The following is a 15,130-nucleotide window of genomic DNA, read 5'->3' on the forward strand; positions in this document are numbered from 1 at the left end:
GCTAAACAAACAAAAAAACTGTGTTTGTTGAATGAAGGCGTGAGGGGCCGGAGCCTGAAACTGCGCCCTCCGTCTTCGACACGGGGCGCGTGTGGGTTGAAATCAGCGTCTGGGCCTGGGGTGGGGAGCTCAGGGCCTGGGGGACGCGCTCTCTGCGGGCGGGCGAGTTCCAGGACCCCGCGAGTGGGGCCCGGACTTTCTCTCCAGGGCGGGCGTTCTGTCCTCCCCCGGGGGCGGTGCCGGAACTTCCCGAGGAAGGGCAGGAATTTTTGAAATCCAGGCCCCGCCCGGCGGTAATAGGCACCTTCGGCCGGGAGGAACCGCCCGGCCCTAAATCACCGCGCCCGCCTCCGCCCCAGCGAGAAGCGCGCGCTCCCGGGCACTGGCACAGGTGCCGCGGAAATGTCGGGTCCCCGCTGGCCTTTGAAGTCGGCCGAGCCCGCAGCACCCCGGGATCCGCGGGCTTCCAGGAGGAGGCGCCGCTCCCGCGTCTTTGGGAGGCATCGTCGGGACCGTTTCCTGACCTGTGCGGGGAGGGAGGGGCGGGAAACGCGAGGGGAAACGCGGGCCGCTGGGCATTTTCTTTGCTTTTACCAACCTCTTTTTGCATTCATTCATTCGTTCGTTCATTCATTTGACGGAGTCTGGAGGGCAGTGGCGCGATCTCGGCTCACTGCAACCTCCACCTCCCCGGTTCCAGCGATCTCCTGCTCAGGCTCCTGAGAATCTGGGATTACAGGCTCCCACCACCACCACGCCCAGCTAATTTTTGTATTTTTAGTAGAGAGGGGGGTTCCGCCATGTTGGCCAGGCTGGTCTCGACCTGACCTCAAGTGATCCGCCTGCCTCGGCCTCCCCAAATGCTGGGATTACAGGCGTGAGCCACAGTGCCCGGCCTCTAGCTGCTTCATAATTCACATATATTGCATATTTGGGGGGAATAGAACCTGGGAAATACAGATGTCCTGAGGATGCTTTCATCCTAGTGTGTAAATACATCACAGAAGTAAACACATACACGCTGCTTCCCAGTGCCTTATTATTTAACTCAGTGGAGAAATTCACAGTTTGAAATAATGGGCTTATTGGCAGTGCTCTTTTGGCGAGATGGATGCGAACCGCACACCACACACTGAGTCCAGCTGATGCCACCAGAGGCCTGGGCATTTTGGAGGCATTTGGATTGTGGCTGGAACGAGTGACTTTAAGATGCTCCAAATAACTCGCCTGGGGATGCCTGAAATTTCACTGGGGGTCTTTCCCTAGGAATAAGCATTATCTTTTTTCTGAGACCCTGTTTCAAATAAAAATCCCTGGGGAAGAGGGGAGAGGCTGCCCAATGAGTTCATAATCCGGCAGGGCTGTCATGAGATACCTCTGCCCGGTGGCTCTGGACCCGAAAGATGCCCCTGATGGGGAGCCAGGGCTGCAAAGGAATCTTCCCCATCGCCCTCTGCTGCTGACTCAGCCCAGCTCTGCCTCAGAAGGGAGGTCAAAGGGCAGTGGAGGGAGAGTCAGGCCCAACCAAAACCCGAACCCCAATAGCAGCCAGCCAGGCTCCGTAGCTGAGAAAGCCAGAAGCTCTGGGTGAGCCCTGCCGGGTGGAACACTCATGCTTTCCTCAATGCCAGCTCTGTGGTTGCCCATGAGACTTGACAAGTACTTTCAAGGTTCTTAAAATACACCGAAGGCCAGGGGCGGGGGCTCACGTCTGTCATCCCAGCACTTTGGGAGGCCGAGGCAGGTGGATCACCTGAGGTCAGGAGTTCAAGACCAGCCTGGCCAACATAGTGAAACCCCATCTCTACTAAAAATACAAAAATTAGCCGGGTGTGGTGGCGCATGCCTATAATCCCAGCTACTCGGGAGGCTGAGGCAGGAGAATCACTTGAACCCAGGTGGTGGAGGTTGCAGTGAGCCGAGATCGAGCCCCTGCACTCCAGCCTGGTGACAGAGCCAGACTCGGTCTCAACCACCACAACAAAAACACCAAAGCACCACACTTCTGGTTTTTATTTGTATTTCTGAGGCAGGGTCTCACTCTACTGCCCAGACTGAAGTGTAGTGGCGCGATCACAGCTCACTGCAGCCTCGACCTCCCTGGGCTCAGGTGACCCTCCTGCCTCAGCCTCCCGAGTAGCTGGGACTACAGAAGCATGTAGCACCGCACTTGGCTAATTTTTGTATTTTTCCTATAGACGGGATCTCGCCCTGTCGGCCAGGCTGCTCTCGAAACGCCTGGGCTCAAGCGATCCGCCCGCCTGGGTCTCCCAAAGTGCTGGGATGACAGGCTTGAGCCACGGGCCCAGCCGCTCCCAATCTTTCCGTTCCCATCAGCTCTAGTGGGGAGGAAGAGTGTGGAACGCGTCCACCCTGCAGCGGCCCCGGAGTGAGGCCAGTTCCCTGGGGCGACGTGGCCAGGATGCCTGTCTGGTCTCCGCTTTCAGGAGCCTGCAAGCTTCCTTCCTCGCCTTCCTCCTTCCCTCCATTCCCCCCTCGCCCCCCGACCTACCTGGAGGCCGGTAATAAAGCAGGAGGAGGGAGATGGATGGGTGGGAGGGCGGGGCGCAGCGTGGTGCCATAAAGCCCCGCCGGAGAGGCGAGTCCAGGGAGTGTCCAGCCCGCAGGAGCCGGGACCGTCCGTGTCGCGAGCCGGGCCTGGGGCAGAGGGCAGAGGGCAGAGGGCCCGGGAAGGCCATGCTGCGAGCGCCAGGACTAGGCCTCAAGGCGCGGAAGGGGGCCGAGGGCTCCTCGGAGGACTTGGGGGGCTCCTGCCCCGGGGTCGGGGCAGATCTGGGGGTGCTGTGGGCGGGCCGCGCTCCCCGCGGCCTGGGCGAGGCGGAGGAGCAGGCGGGCGGGAGGCGCGCGCGGCCCGCGCGGTCAAAGGCGCGGCGCATGGCGGCCAACGTGCGGGAGCGCAAGCGCATCCTGGACTACAACGAGGCGTTCAACGCGCTGCGCCGGGCGCTGCGGCACGACCTGGGCGGCAAGAGGCTCTCCAAGATCGCCACGCTGCGCAGGGCCATCCACCGCATCGCCGCGCTCTCCCTCGCCCTGAGCGCCAGCCCCGCGCCCCGCGGGCCCTGCGGACACCTGGAGTGCCACGGCCGGGGCGCGCGCAGGGACCCCGGGGACGCGAGGGACGACTCGGGCGCCAGACCCCCGCCCCCCGCAGGGCCCGGCCTCGAGCGCCCAGACGCCGCTCGCCCCCCGGTGCCGCCCCCGCCCCGCTGCGCCTCGTGCTCCGGGGGAAGCTGGCGCCGAGGTCCGGGGGCTTCCTCTGCCGGGCCGCCTCCCTGGCCGCGCGGCGACCTGCGAGCCAGCCCCGGGATGGGTCCCCAGCACTCCTGACCCGGCTCGGGACGCCCGCGGGCCTGGAGGGAGGCCGGGCTGGCAGCTGGGCTACAAGAGCGGAGGCTGCAGAGGCGCCTGGACAGAGCGACACGGGACACAGCGACACTGCACCGGCTGAGACCTGGCACGGAGGAGACGACGCCTCTCCAGGGAAAAGGAGCACGGGGGCCTGGGGAGCACCCCAATCCCAGCCTGGAGAGACGGCTCCAGGAAAGTGTCAGGATCCCGGACTCATCTTGGACTGGAACTCGTCCTGGAGAGCAGCCTTTGCACTCCCGTGCCTCGGGGCTCGTCTGCCCTCTCTGCCTTTAGGAGGGTGAGGGATGGGACAGGTGTGGGAGCCGTGGGGCCCTCTGTGGTCTCATGGCCAAGGGCCGAGTCCCCTTCCCCTGCCTGCGCCGCTGCCCAAGCCTGATCCGGGAGAGGCAGTCAGGAGCAGCAGCAAAATAAAAAGGGAAAACTGTCATTTCTGCCCGATTCCAGACTCCAGCGGGCGCAGTGGCCCAGGGTGGCAGGAAAGCCTGAGGGCCGCGCTGGCCTTGGACGCTGGGCGGGCCCTGAGCGCACAGGTGGGCTGGGGGAATGGGTTCATGGCAAAACCCCAGGTGTGGCCGAGCTCTGGGGCCCACAGGGAGGAAAGAGACAGCCAGCGATGATGCCCCGCCCTGCGTCCCTGGGGTGGGAGAGGACAGTATTGGGAGAGGGGCTTGGGGGCTGGGAGGTTATGGATGTGCTCAGCCCAGGCTCTGGACCTCCCTGCAGAGCTGCGGTCTGGAGCCAGCCACAGGGAGGGCTGCCACGAAGGGAGAGTCTGGCCAGGTCTCAGGGCAGGAGGCCAAGGGCAGGCCAAGGACTGGGTGCCAGTAAGTCCTGCATGCACCTACCTCCAGCGACAGGCAGGGAGAGCTCCCAGGGAACCTCGGGCCAGGGCCCCCCCCATGGTGAGGGGCCAACTTGGAACCCAGGAAGGATTCTGGGTGGGGGGGTTGAGTGAGGGCAGAGGGGCCTCAGGCCAAGCCTGCTGAGTGAGTGAGCGGCACAGCCAGTTCCACGTGGAGAGCTGCCCTCGTCTGAGGAGAGCTGGTGTCCGGCTGGGCTCAGGCTAAGGGTGTCATGCTGCAGGGGCCACCTGCTGGGCCAGAGCTGGGGTCTTTCGAGCAGGGGAGGGAAGGATTCCACACAGCTAGCTCAGGGTGGGGATCCCATGGACGCTAGAGAAACGCAATTAGGCATGGTCCGGGGGGTGTCCCAGAGCAGGTGGGGTGAGGCTCACGGCCACAGTGAAAGCTGCCTCCGCACTCTGCGAACCCCGGCCCTGGCTGGCATGCTCAGCATCCTGTCCTCAGCCACAGGCCTTCGGGCTCCCAATTGCCCGGGGGGCTGTGGCACAGACGCTATTCATAGGGGACATGGGGTCTAGCCAGGCCTGCCTAGGACCAGCCCTTCCTCAGCCACCTCTCTCGGCCTCCGGTTCCTCCCCTCTGACATGAATGGTGACTCCAGCGCAGGGCGGCTGTGAGGAGTGAAAGTGGTTCCTAATGGACTGTTTCTGGCAAACAGAAGGCGTTCCGCAGTCACGACTGTTGGCACGATTAGAATCTGAGGCGAGGCCAGCTTGGACAAGGCCGTAGCCTTCTTTCAGCCTCAGGTGTTCATTCTCTGGAAACACGATACAATGGCCAGCAAGTCCTGCTTGCCTAAATTCCAGGACTGAAAGAAATAAGGGTTCTCCCGAAATCGCGTGCTCAGCCTGGAAATGGCAAGGACGCCCGAGCAGGCAGAATCCTGAGGCAGCAGCCCTGTGAGTTCAGCGGGTGGGCGGGGGGATGTCACAGGTCCGGACTTATGTCTCCTCACTTACCAGCTGAGTGATCTGGGCAAAGCACCTGGTGGCTTTGAGCCTCAGTGTTCCCATCTGTATAATGAGCCAGAATAAGTGCTTAACATCATAGGCTGTTGTAGAGACTAAATGAGACAATGCATTTAAAGCAATAGCATAGTGGAGGCTGGGTGCAGTGGCTCACGCCTATAATCCCAGCACTTTGGGAGGCCGAGGGGAGCAGATCTCTAGGTCAGGAGTTCGAGACCAGCCTGGCCAACATGGTGAAATTCCGTCTCTACTAAAAATACAAAAATTAGCCAATGTGGTGGTGGGTGTCTGTAATCCCAGCTACATGGGAGGTGGAGGCAGGAGAATTGCTTGAACCCAGGAGGCGGAGGTTGCAGTGAGCCGAGACCACACCATTGCACTCCAGCCTGGGCGGCAGAGCGAGACTATGACTCAAAAACAATCAATAAATAAAATAAAGCAGGAGCGTAGTGCTTGGCCCGCGGAAGCACTCACTGGGCGGAGGCTGCTCAGACACATTCAATTCACAAGGTTGTTGCAAGGACAGAATGCCTGGGAAGGTGTTTTATAAACTGTAAAGTTCAGGACACACTGCAGTCATCAAGGTCTGTCCAGGGCTGCGTGTTTGGGTGCGCACATCATATGTTTGTGTGCTGATACTTGCCTGGCATTCTGAGTTTGTGATATGGATGTATTTTGTGTGTGCTTACACAGATGTGTGGCTGTGTGGACACTTGTGTGTGTATCAAACACGTATCAGCCTGACAAGCGCTTCCTCCTCCCTCTGATGCTGCAGGGGTCCTGGGCCTGAGTAGCTTTAGTTATGTGCCCTTTAGGGTTCCTGGAACTCTTGCTTGATTTTCTGTCGGCTTCCCAAGATCATATCCATTCTCCAAGATGACTGATATGTGGTGAAGAAAGGATTTTGTGATTATTTAAAAATGGTGGTTATCGTGGCCAGGCGTGGTGGCTCATGCCTCTATTCCCAGCACTTTAGGAGGCTGAGGCGGGCAGATTACCTGAGGTCAGGAGATGGAGACCGTCCTGGCCAACATGGTGGAACCCCATCTCTACGAAAAATACACAAATACAAAAATTAGTCAGGCGTAGTGGTGCGCGCCTGTAATCCCAAGTTGCAGTGAGCCAAGATGGCACCATCGCACTCCAGTCTGGTCAACAAGCGCGAAACTCTGTCTAAAAAAAAAAAAAATTACATGTTGAGTCAACACTGTGCCCGCTAAACCACACCTGTCATCCTGGCACTTTGGGAGGCCGAAGCGGGTGGGTCACCTGAGTTCAGGTATTTGAGACCAGTCTGGCCAACATGGTGAAGTCCCGTCTCTCCTAAAATTACAGAAATTAGCCAGGCATGGTGGCAGGTGCCTGAAATCCCAGCTACTCGGAAGACTGAGGCAGGAGAATTGCTTGGACCCGGGAGGTGGAGGTTGCAGTGAGCCGAGCTTGTGCCATTGCACTCCAGCCTGGGCAACAAGGATGAGACTCCATCTCACAAAAAAAGTCACCTGTTGGGCCAGCACTGTGCCAGCCAAACCCACCTTGTGTGATGAACACCGCCACGGTCCTTCATGGTCTTCCACGTGGTCCTACGTTTGAACCTGCCTGGAGCAACTGCAGACGAGCGCCGCCATGGGCAGCTGGCTGGGCTGGGCTGGGCTGGGCTGGGCTGGGCTGGGCTGACCTGCCAGGAGTCCAAATCCATGGCGGCTTTTCCCTCCGCCCTGCTCCCTCCTCTCTGGTCATTCCCCTCATCATTACCTGCCACTAGGTGGCGCTGAGAATCCAGCATCCTACACGGGCAGAGCAAACGGTCCCTAATTCCCCCGACCTCAGTCCGCCAGCCAACCTGAGTTTTTTCTTTCCTCCTTTTATTCAATCAAAAATTTAACACATAGCCGGGCGCAGTGGCTCACGCCTGTAATCCCAGCACTTTGGGAGGCCGAGGCGGGTGGATCAGCTGAGGTCAGGAGTTCAAGACCAGCCTGGCCAACATGGTCAAACCCCGTCTCTACCGAAAATACAAAGAATTAGCTGGGCGTGGTGGCGAGCACCTGTATCCCCGGCTACTAGGGAGGCTGAGGCAGGAGAAACGCTTCAACATGGAGGGCAGAGATCGAAGTGAACTGAGATGGCACCTCTGCACTCCAGCCTAGCAACAGAGCAAGATTCCGTCTCAAAAAAAATTTTTTTTTAATTTTCTACTAGGCACATTTGTCTTCTCTTCTTTTTTTTTTTTTTAAGAGATGGGGTCTTGCTATGTTGCCCAGGCTCGAGTGCAGTGGCTATTCACAGGCGCGATCCCACTACTGATGAGCACAGGAGGTTTGACCTGCTCCATTTGACCTGGGTTGGTTCACCCCTCCTTAGGCAAGCTGGTGGTACCCCACTTCCGGGTGGTCACCATATTGATGCCGAACTTAGTGTGGACACCCAAATGGTATCCACAATACAGCCCAGAACTCCTGGACTCAAGCGATCCTCCAGCCTCAGCCTCCGAGTAGCTGGGATGACAGGTACACGCCACCTCGCCCAGCTACTAGACATATTTTTAAAAAGTAAAAATAAGCAGATGAAATCAATAATGTTGATTTTAATGTGTTATTTAGCCCAATATATCCAAAATGTTATCATTTCAATATGTAATCAATATAAAAAGTAATGAGATAGTTTACATTCTTTTTGTTTTTGGACCAAGTCTTGTGTGGATTTTACAGTCACAGCTCATCTCAACTTGGATGAGTCTCATTTCAATGGCTTGGAAGCCACATGTGGTTAGGGGTTACTGAATTGGGCTGGGCAGCTGTGGTCCCTCCACCCAGGGGCCAGCTCCTAGGCTGTACCATGGAATTCTGACCAACTGGGTACTGACTTGCAGCCTAAGGGGTCTCAGGGACCCCCTAGCCACCCTGCGAAGGAACTTTCGTGTTACACAGACATTAACATATTTCTGGGTGCTCCTGGGCATTGGAGCCCAGCTCACTCCTGGCCCCACACCTGGACTCCCGGAGAACTGAGGAGGATGAGGCCGCTTCCCCAAGGTGTCCATTTTGCAAATCACTACGGGTTTCCTTTGTTCAGCCAAAAAAAAAAATTTTTTTTTTTTTTTTTTGAGATGGAGTCTCACTTTGCTGCCCAGGCTGGAGTGCGGTGGTGTGATCTTGGCTCACTGCAACTTCTGCCTCCTGGGTTCAAGCAATTCTCCTGCCTCAGCCTCCTGAGTAGCTGGGACTACAGACGCGCACAACCACACCCAGCCCATTTTTGTATTTATGATAGAGATGGGGTTTCCCTAAGTTGGCCAGGATGGTCTCAATTTTTTTTTTTAAAGATGGGGTTTCACCATGAAGACTAGGCCAGGCTAGTCTTGAACTCCTGACCTCAGGTGATCCACCCACCTCGGCCTCCCAAGGTGCTGGGGTTACAAGCATGAACCACCACACCCAGCCTGAGCAAAATTCTTAATATAGTCAAATTTATGACATCTGAAAAGTTGTACCAAAGCCACAAACATTGTGAGGTTTTTTTTGTTTTGAGAAGGAGTCTCATTCTGTCACCCAGGCTAGAGTGCAGTGGTGCAATCTCGGCTCACTGCAACCTCCGCCGCCTCCCAGGTTCAAGTGACTCTCCTGCCTCAGCTTCCCAAGTAGCTGTGGTTACAGGCACCTGCCACCATGCCTGGCTAATTTTTGTATTTTTAGTGGAGACACGGTTTTGCCCTTTGGCCAGGCTGATCTCGAACTGTTGACCTCGAGTGATCCACCTGCCTCAGCCTCCCAAAGCGCTGGGATTACAGGCCCAGCCAAATTTTCAAATCTTATTCATTTACAGGTGTCCTTTCAGCTCCCATATCTCCCATTGAGCTGAGTGGCACGATCTCGGCTCACTGCAGCCTTGAGCTCCCAGGTTCAAGCAGTCCTCCTGTCTCAGCCTCCCACGTAGCTGGGATTACAGGTGCATGCCACCACGCCTACCTAATTTTTGTATTTTTTGTAGAGATGGGATTTCGCCATGTTGCCCAGGCTGGTCCTGAAGTCCTTGGCTGAAGCAACCCTCCTGCCTCGGCCTCCCAAAGCGCAGGGATTACAGGCATGAGCCATGATGCCCCGCCTGATTGTAGGATTTTAAACTATTTTATACAGCCACTTTCAAACCACAGACACACATCCCTGGTGGCTCCGGGTCACACTTGTGAAACAATGTAAGGAGAAGTGTTAGAGAGAAAGAGATGCAGAGGACAGAGATGAAGGCAGAATCAGAGGAGGAAAACCTAAGAGAGAACAAAGAGGCAGAGGAGGATCCGAGAGGACAGACAGCCGCAGCCTGAGGCCCTTCAGAACTGGCGCCCGCCCGAGCAGCTCTGACCTAGGGGCTCTTTGCCTCCCGGCTCTTTAGCACCACGGAACTGCTCTGATGGGCACGAGGCCGGCTCAACAGCCCCCCTTACCCTCCTCCCTACCCGGTGCAGAGCTGCGTAGAAACCCGTTCGTGGGACCTGCTGGTCCAGGCAGCATCCGCACCCTCCGGGGGCTACCCCGCCCGGCGCCCACGCCTCCCCTTTCCTCCTGGAGCTGGAGCCAGGCTTCAGCCTGGATGCTCATAGGGGTTGGGGGCCAGGGTCTGGGTGGGATGTGAGGGGAGGGCCTAAGGCCCAGCATTTCCCAGCAGATGGGAGGAACTGCAAGCTTGCCTTGGCAGAAGCCGCACAGGGCTCAGTTCCCCGGACAGCTGAAGACACACCCCTGTGTGGCCCAGGGTGATTTTTTTTCCTTTTTTTTTTTTTTTAAGACAGTCTCATTCTGTCACTCAGGCTGGAGTACAGTGGCAAGATCTTGGCTCATTGCAACCTCCCAGGTTCAAGTGATTCTCCTGCCTCAGCCTCCAGAGTAGCTGGGATTGCAGGCACACACCACCACACCCGGCTAATTTTTGTATTTTTAGTAGAGGTAGGGTTTCACCATGTTGGCCAGGCTGGTCTCGATCTCTTAACCTCATGATCTGCCCGCCTTGGCCTCCCAAAGTGCTGAGATTACAGGTGTGAGCCACCACGCCTGGCCACTAATGTGTCTTTCTCAGCCCCCACCTGGAGGAGCAGGCCCTGGAGCTCCAGCGGAAACCTGAGGCTGCCCTGAGTCTCTCTGGGCTGGGCTGGGCTGGGCTGGGGCAGAGGCAAAAATGCTGCCAGGGTGAATCTCTGGAGAGAGGGAATTGAAGAGGAAAAGCATCACCAAGGAGGGGGAGAGGGAGGAAGGCTGTGTGGGGTGCACGCGCGCACGCACGCACACACACACACACACACACACACAGCCTCTGCAACCTAGCCTGAGCCTCCCTGGGAAGAGGCGCATTCTCCTCCCTGCTCCCAGAGCTTTCCGTTGCTTCCCTGCCCATCTGTGCTCTCAGCAGCGCCAGCAAACTTGGCCTCACACTTGAACGGAGCTGGAGGCTCCAGTGTCTTCCTGGGAGCTCCGCAGGGCAGCGGGCAGGCCCCAGCCTCTGAACTCAGCTGGCCTCAAGAAGCCCAGCCCAAACCTTCCAGCACACAGCCAGCCCTCCGGCCCTCGGGGGACGCCTCTGCCCCGACCCGGAGGCCCAGAGTCTGGGCTGGGGAATGGTGCGCTGAGGTCCCTCCAGAGCCTGTGTTCCCACCTGGAGCTGCAGCAGCGCAAGGCCAGGTACCCATGGCCGACCTGGGGCAGCCTCAGTTTCCCTCTGCACAGGAGCCGGGCTCCACCTCATCCCTGGACCTGCCGGAGATGGAGAAACTCCTCACCAGGGCAGAGAACAAGGATGGCAAGACCCTGAGTCTGTCTAGCTCCCTCTCGGCGCCTCTGGATCTGGAGCGGAATGACCACGGCCTGCCCCTCAAGGCCATCTCCGAGGGGCAGCTGGAGGCCCCACTGCCTCGGTCCCCCTCCCGGGCCAGCTCCAGGAGGGCCTCCTCCATCGCCACCACCTCCTATGTCCAAGACCGGGGAGCCCCCCGAGATTACCTCGTCCTGGCCGTTGCCTCCTGCTTCTGCCCCGTCTGGCCCCTCAATCTCATCCCCCTCATCTTTTCCATCATGGTAAGTGCTGCTTTTCCCTCCAGAGTGGGGCTGGGCCCAGGGGGCGGCATGTCCCCCAGGCAGGCCCCACACACACTGCCTGGGGTGTGGAGAGCTGGGCGTGGGGGCTTGAGGGACACCCCTTTTCTCGCTGGCCTCCCTTCCCCTTGGGAGGGGCCCCGGGGCCGGGAAGGCGTCTGCTCTGTTCTCTCATCTCTGCTTCTGGGCATCACTGCTCGACGGTGCCTGTGGCTCGGGGAGGGCACTCAGGAGCTGCCGGTGTTAAGTCCCGCAGGGCAGAGAGACCGCCAGGCTGCGGGGCATGCTGCGTTTGGAGGGAGGGGCTGCCCCAGAGTCATCCCTGAGTGGGGCTGTCTCAGCAGAGGCTGCCACCTGACGGGGGTCCCAGGGCCCTGTGTTCCCAGGAACCTGTCCTCCAGGGCACCTGAGCGCTCCTAGCCTCCCCCAGCTCCGGTTTCCAAGAGCGGCGGCTTCCCTGCGGGGCACTGAGGGCTCAGGGCCAGGCTCCCCAGGGCGCACGAGGAGGGGAGAGCTCGCAGGCTGCTCCTCCCGAGGGTGGAGTCCCCCAGAGCCCTCTGCAGCTCCGCAGCTGCGCTGATTCCAGCCTCCGTCTTCAGGGCAGGGCAGGTCTGGGTCCCAAGTGAAACGTGAGCATCAGAGGGCACGGCCCGCCTCGCCCAGGAAGGGGCATGTGGCCGCGTTTTTACATCTACAGGGTTTTGAGTGAACTGTCTTAGATTGTGTCCAGTCCAGGCCATCTGGGCACAACTATTTATAAAGGATTCCATAGAATGTGTCAGCAGATATTGGCAAGGGACTCTTGAAGTCCAGGAAGAGAGAGTTACAAAAGGTGGGGGGAGAGAGAAGCAGGGCAGGCGACGCTTTCAGAGTGAGGGTAGGGGCGGCCGTGGGGACAAAACCACTGGCCCAGGCTGGTCGGGGCCAGAGGACGGCCGGCGGGTGGGCGTTGGCGCAGCCGGGAGCAGCTCCCTGGAGAGCCACGGGCACTGGGCCCCCAGGAGCGGTCCTCTGAGAAAGCTCCTCTCTCCTCAAACATATACCTCTGTCGTCTGCTTCAGGGAGGCCCAGTCTCCCTCCAGGGAAGCTTTCCCCATCCCACCAAAGCCGGTACCACCTTCCAGGACATGGGGGCACCCGCAGCCTTCCTAGTCCGAGGGACTGGGCCTGGGCTCGGGAACCTTTGGGGCAGTTCTCCGTGATCCCTGCTGTTCCCAGGGACCATGTGCGGGTAGAGCCAGGACCCAGGGGTGCAGCAGTGGCTCTGGGCAGGGCCCACCTCTCACTTACAGGGAAAGGTCCCAGGAGGCGACCAGATTTGGGGAGGAAAGCCCCCCAAGGGCTCGGGCGAAAACAGCTCCTGGAACCACCTCCTGGTGGGTGGCAGGGGCAGAGGCTGCGTGGGACCTGTCTTTGTCCACGGGAGCCCAAGCCCAGGACCCTGACACCACGGAACCCAGCCAGTGCCTTGCCACATTCTTTCAGGTTTTTTTTTTTTTTTTTTTTGAGACAGAGTCTCACTCTGTCTCCCAGGCTGGAGTGCAATGGCACAATCTCGGCTCACTACAACCTCCGCCTCCCAGGTTCAAGTGAGTCTCCTGCCTCAGCCTCCTGAGTAGCTGGGATTACAGGTGCCCGCCACCATGACTGGCTAAGTTTTGTATTTTCAGTAGAGATGAGGTTTTGCCATATTGGCCAGACTGGTCTCAAATTCCTGACCTTGTGATACGCCCTCCTCAGCCTCCCAAAGTGCCGGGATTATAGGCATGAGCCACCGCACCCAGACTTTTTTTCCTTTTTGAGATGGAGTCTTGCTCTGCTGCCCAGGCTGAATTGCAATGGCACGATCTCGGCTCACTGCAGCCTCCGCCTCCTGGTTTCACGCAATTCTCCTGCCTCAGCCTCACGAGTAGCTGGGACTACAGGCACCTGCCACCATGCCCCACTAATTTTTGTATTTTGAGAAGAGACAGGGTTTCACCATGTCAGCCAGGCTGGTCTCCAACTCTTGACCTCAGGTGATCCGCCCGCCTCACCTCCCAAAGTGCTAGGATTACAAGCTTGAGCCACCACACCCTGCCCCTTTTATGGTTTTTTGTTTTGTTTTGTTGTTTTTTGTTTTCTTTAAATAAAGACAGGGTTTCACCCTGTTGGTCAGGCTGGTCTTGAACTCCTGACCTCAGGTGATCCACCCACCTTGGCCTCCAAAGTGCTGGGATTACAAGCGTGAGCCACCGCGCCTGGCCCCTTTTACGGTTTTTGAGTCAGGTCTGATGAACACTGGGCTGGGCACAGGGAATAGAGTGCTGGCCAGACACCATCGCCAATTCCCGGAGCCTCTGGGCAGCGGGGAGGGACTCTTAAACAGATTCTTATGACATACTGCAAGAAGTGCCCCTGCCAGATGTACCCACGAGGTGATTAGGGGGCCCCAGGAAAGTCATTCACGGCCCTCCTCCTCAGCATTCCCGTCTACAGAATGGGCATCATGTAACGCCTTCGTGAGAGCCAGGAGAGGGTGAGATGGGACAGGCCACACCCAGTGCTCAGAGCAACACCAGCAGGGCGTGGGGGCTTGCGTGGTAATGGTACGTAAGGGGCAGCTGGGAGTCTCCCCGGGGGGAAATGGGAAGCCATCGCAGGTTTCCAGAAACGGCTGTCTTGAGACAGAACTCGCATACCCTCCCAAGGCACCGATCTAAACTGCAGTGGTTTTTAGCGTATCCACACACAGGTGCAGCCACAGCCGCAGTCCATTTGGAACACTTTCCTCATCTCCAAAAGAAACCCTGTACCCCGGCCGGGCACGGTGGCTCAGGCCTGTCACCCCAGCACTTTGGGAGGCCAAGGTGGGAGGATCACCTGAGGTCAGCAGCTCGAGACCAGCCTGGCCAACATGGAGAAACCCGGTCTCTACTGAAAATACAAAAAGATTAGCCGGGCGTGGTGTTGTGCACTTGCAATCCCAGCTACTTGGGAGTCGGAGGCAGGAGAATCGCTTGAACCTGGGAGGTGGGGGTTGCAGTGAGCCAAGATCCAGCCACTCTGGATGACACAGCGAGATTCCATCTTAAAAAAGGAAAAGAAAGGAAACGGACCCTGCACCGTTCATCCGTCACCCTCCATCCCCAACCCCTCACGGCAGTCTCCTTTCTGTTTCTGTAGCTCTGCCCGTTCCGCACATGGCGTGATGAGTGGAATGATACGGGAGGAGGCCTGTGTTGCTGCCCCACTCACTTTGCATAATGTCTTCAAGCATCACCCCCGCTGTACCAACAGCAAGTTGTAGGCTTTGGAGCCGAGAGGAGTGTGGTTGGATTTCCATTTTGCTGGATCCGTCTGGGTCGGGGTGAGAGGAGGGGCTGGAGGGGATGAGGCTGGCACTCAGGAGAGGTCACCTTGGTAGGAATGCAGGCCAGAGGTGAAGAGGCCTGACCTAGACCAGGGCCAGGGCCAGGGCGGGCTTCTGGAACTCTCTGAGAGTTAGTTGCACTGACCATTCATTCATTCAGTTGACTTGAATGGCAAGGGACTTGTGCCGAAGGAACAAAGTGGTGGAGGATGGTCAGGCCCCGTGAATGAATGCGTCTCTTATGAACCAGGTGGAGGACGGTCAGGTCCCGTGAATGAATGCTCTTTTATGCACCAGGTGCTGTGTTGGCTTCTGGGAAGCAGAGGATCGGAGTAGAAGGTCTGACTAACATGGCAGAGCTGGGAGGGGATGATGGGAGATGGAGGGGGTGATGGGAGATGGAGGGGGTGATGGGAGATGGAGGGGATGATGGGAGACGGAGGGGGTGATGGGAGACGGAGGGGGTGATGGGAG

General features: G+C 58.2%; 2 protein-coding genes across 2 annotated transcripts in view; both read left to right on the forward strand.

Annotated features, from left to right (window-relative positions):
* The first annotated feature begins 2,697 nt into the window (after positions 1–2,697).
* On the forward strand, positions 2,698–3,828 carry BHLHA9 (basic helix-loop-helix family member a9). The gene has a single exon (XM_032263474.1). It carries the CDS (start codon positions 2,698–2,700, stop codon positions 3,349–3,351), a length of 654 nt encoding a protein of 217 aa, XP_032119365.1. The 3' UTR covers positions 3,352–3,828.
* Positions 3,829–10,899: 7,071 nt separating this feature from the next.
* Positions 10,900–15,130, forward strand: part of TRARG1 (trafficking regulator of GLUT4 (SLC2A4) 1) — an 11,602-nt gene continuing 7,371 nt past the window's right edge. The window contains exon 1 of the mRNA XM_032263516.1: positions 10,900–11,286. Within this exon, the coding sequence (XP_032119407.1) occupies positions 10,900–11,286 (387 nt within the window). The remainder of the gene's footprint in view (positions 11,287–15,130) is intronic.

The sequence above is a fragment of the Sapajus apella genome, unplaced genomic scaffold (assembly GCF_009761245.1).
Source record: "Sapajus apella isolate SASKATOON/1434 unplaced genomic scaffold, GSC_monkey_1.0 scaffold136, whole genome shotgun sequence".
In the NCBI taxonomy this organism is placed as follows: Eukaryota; Metazoa; Chordata; class Mammalia; order Primates; family Cebidae; genus Sapajus; species Sapajus apella.

Coding starts and splice junctions, on each gene's coding strand:
- BHLHA9 (XM_032263474.1), top strand. CDS start 2,698: ATGCTGCGAGCGCCAGGACTAGGCCTCAAGGCGCGGAAGGGGGCCGAG.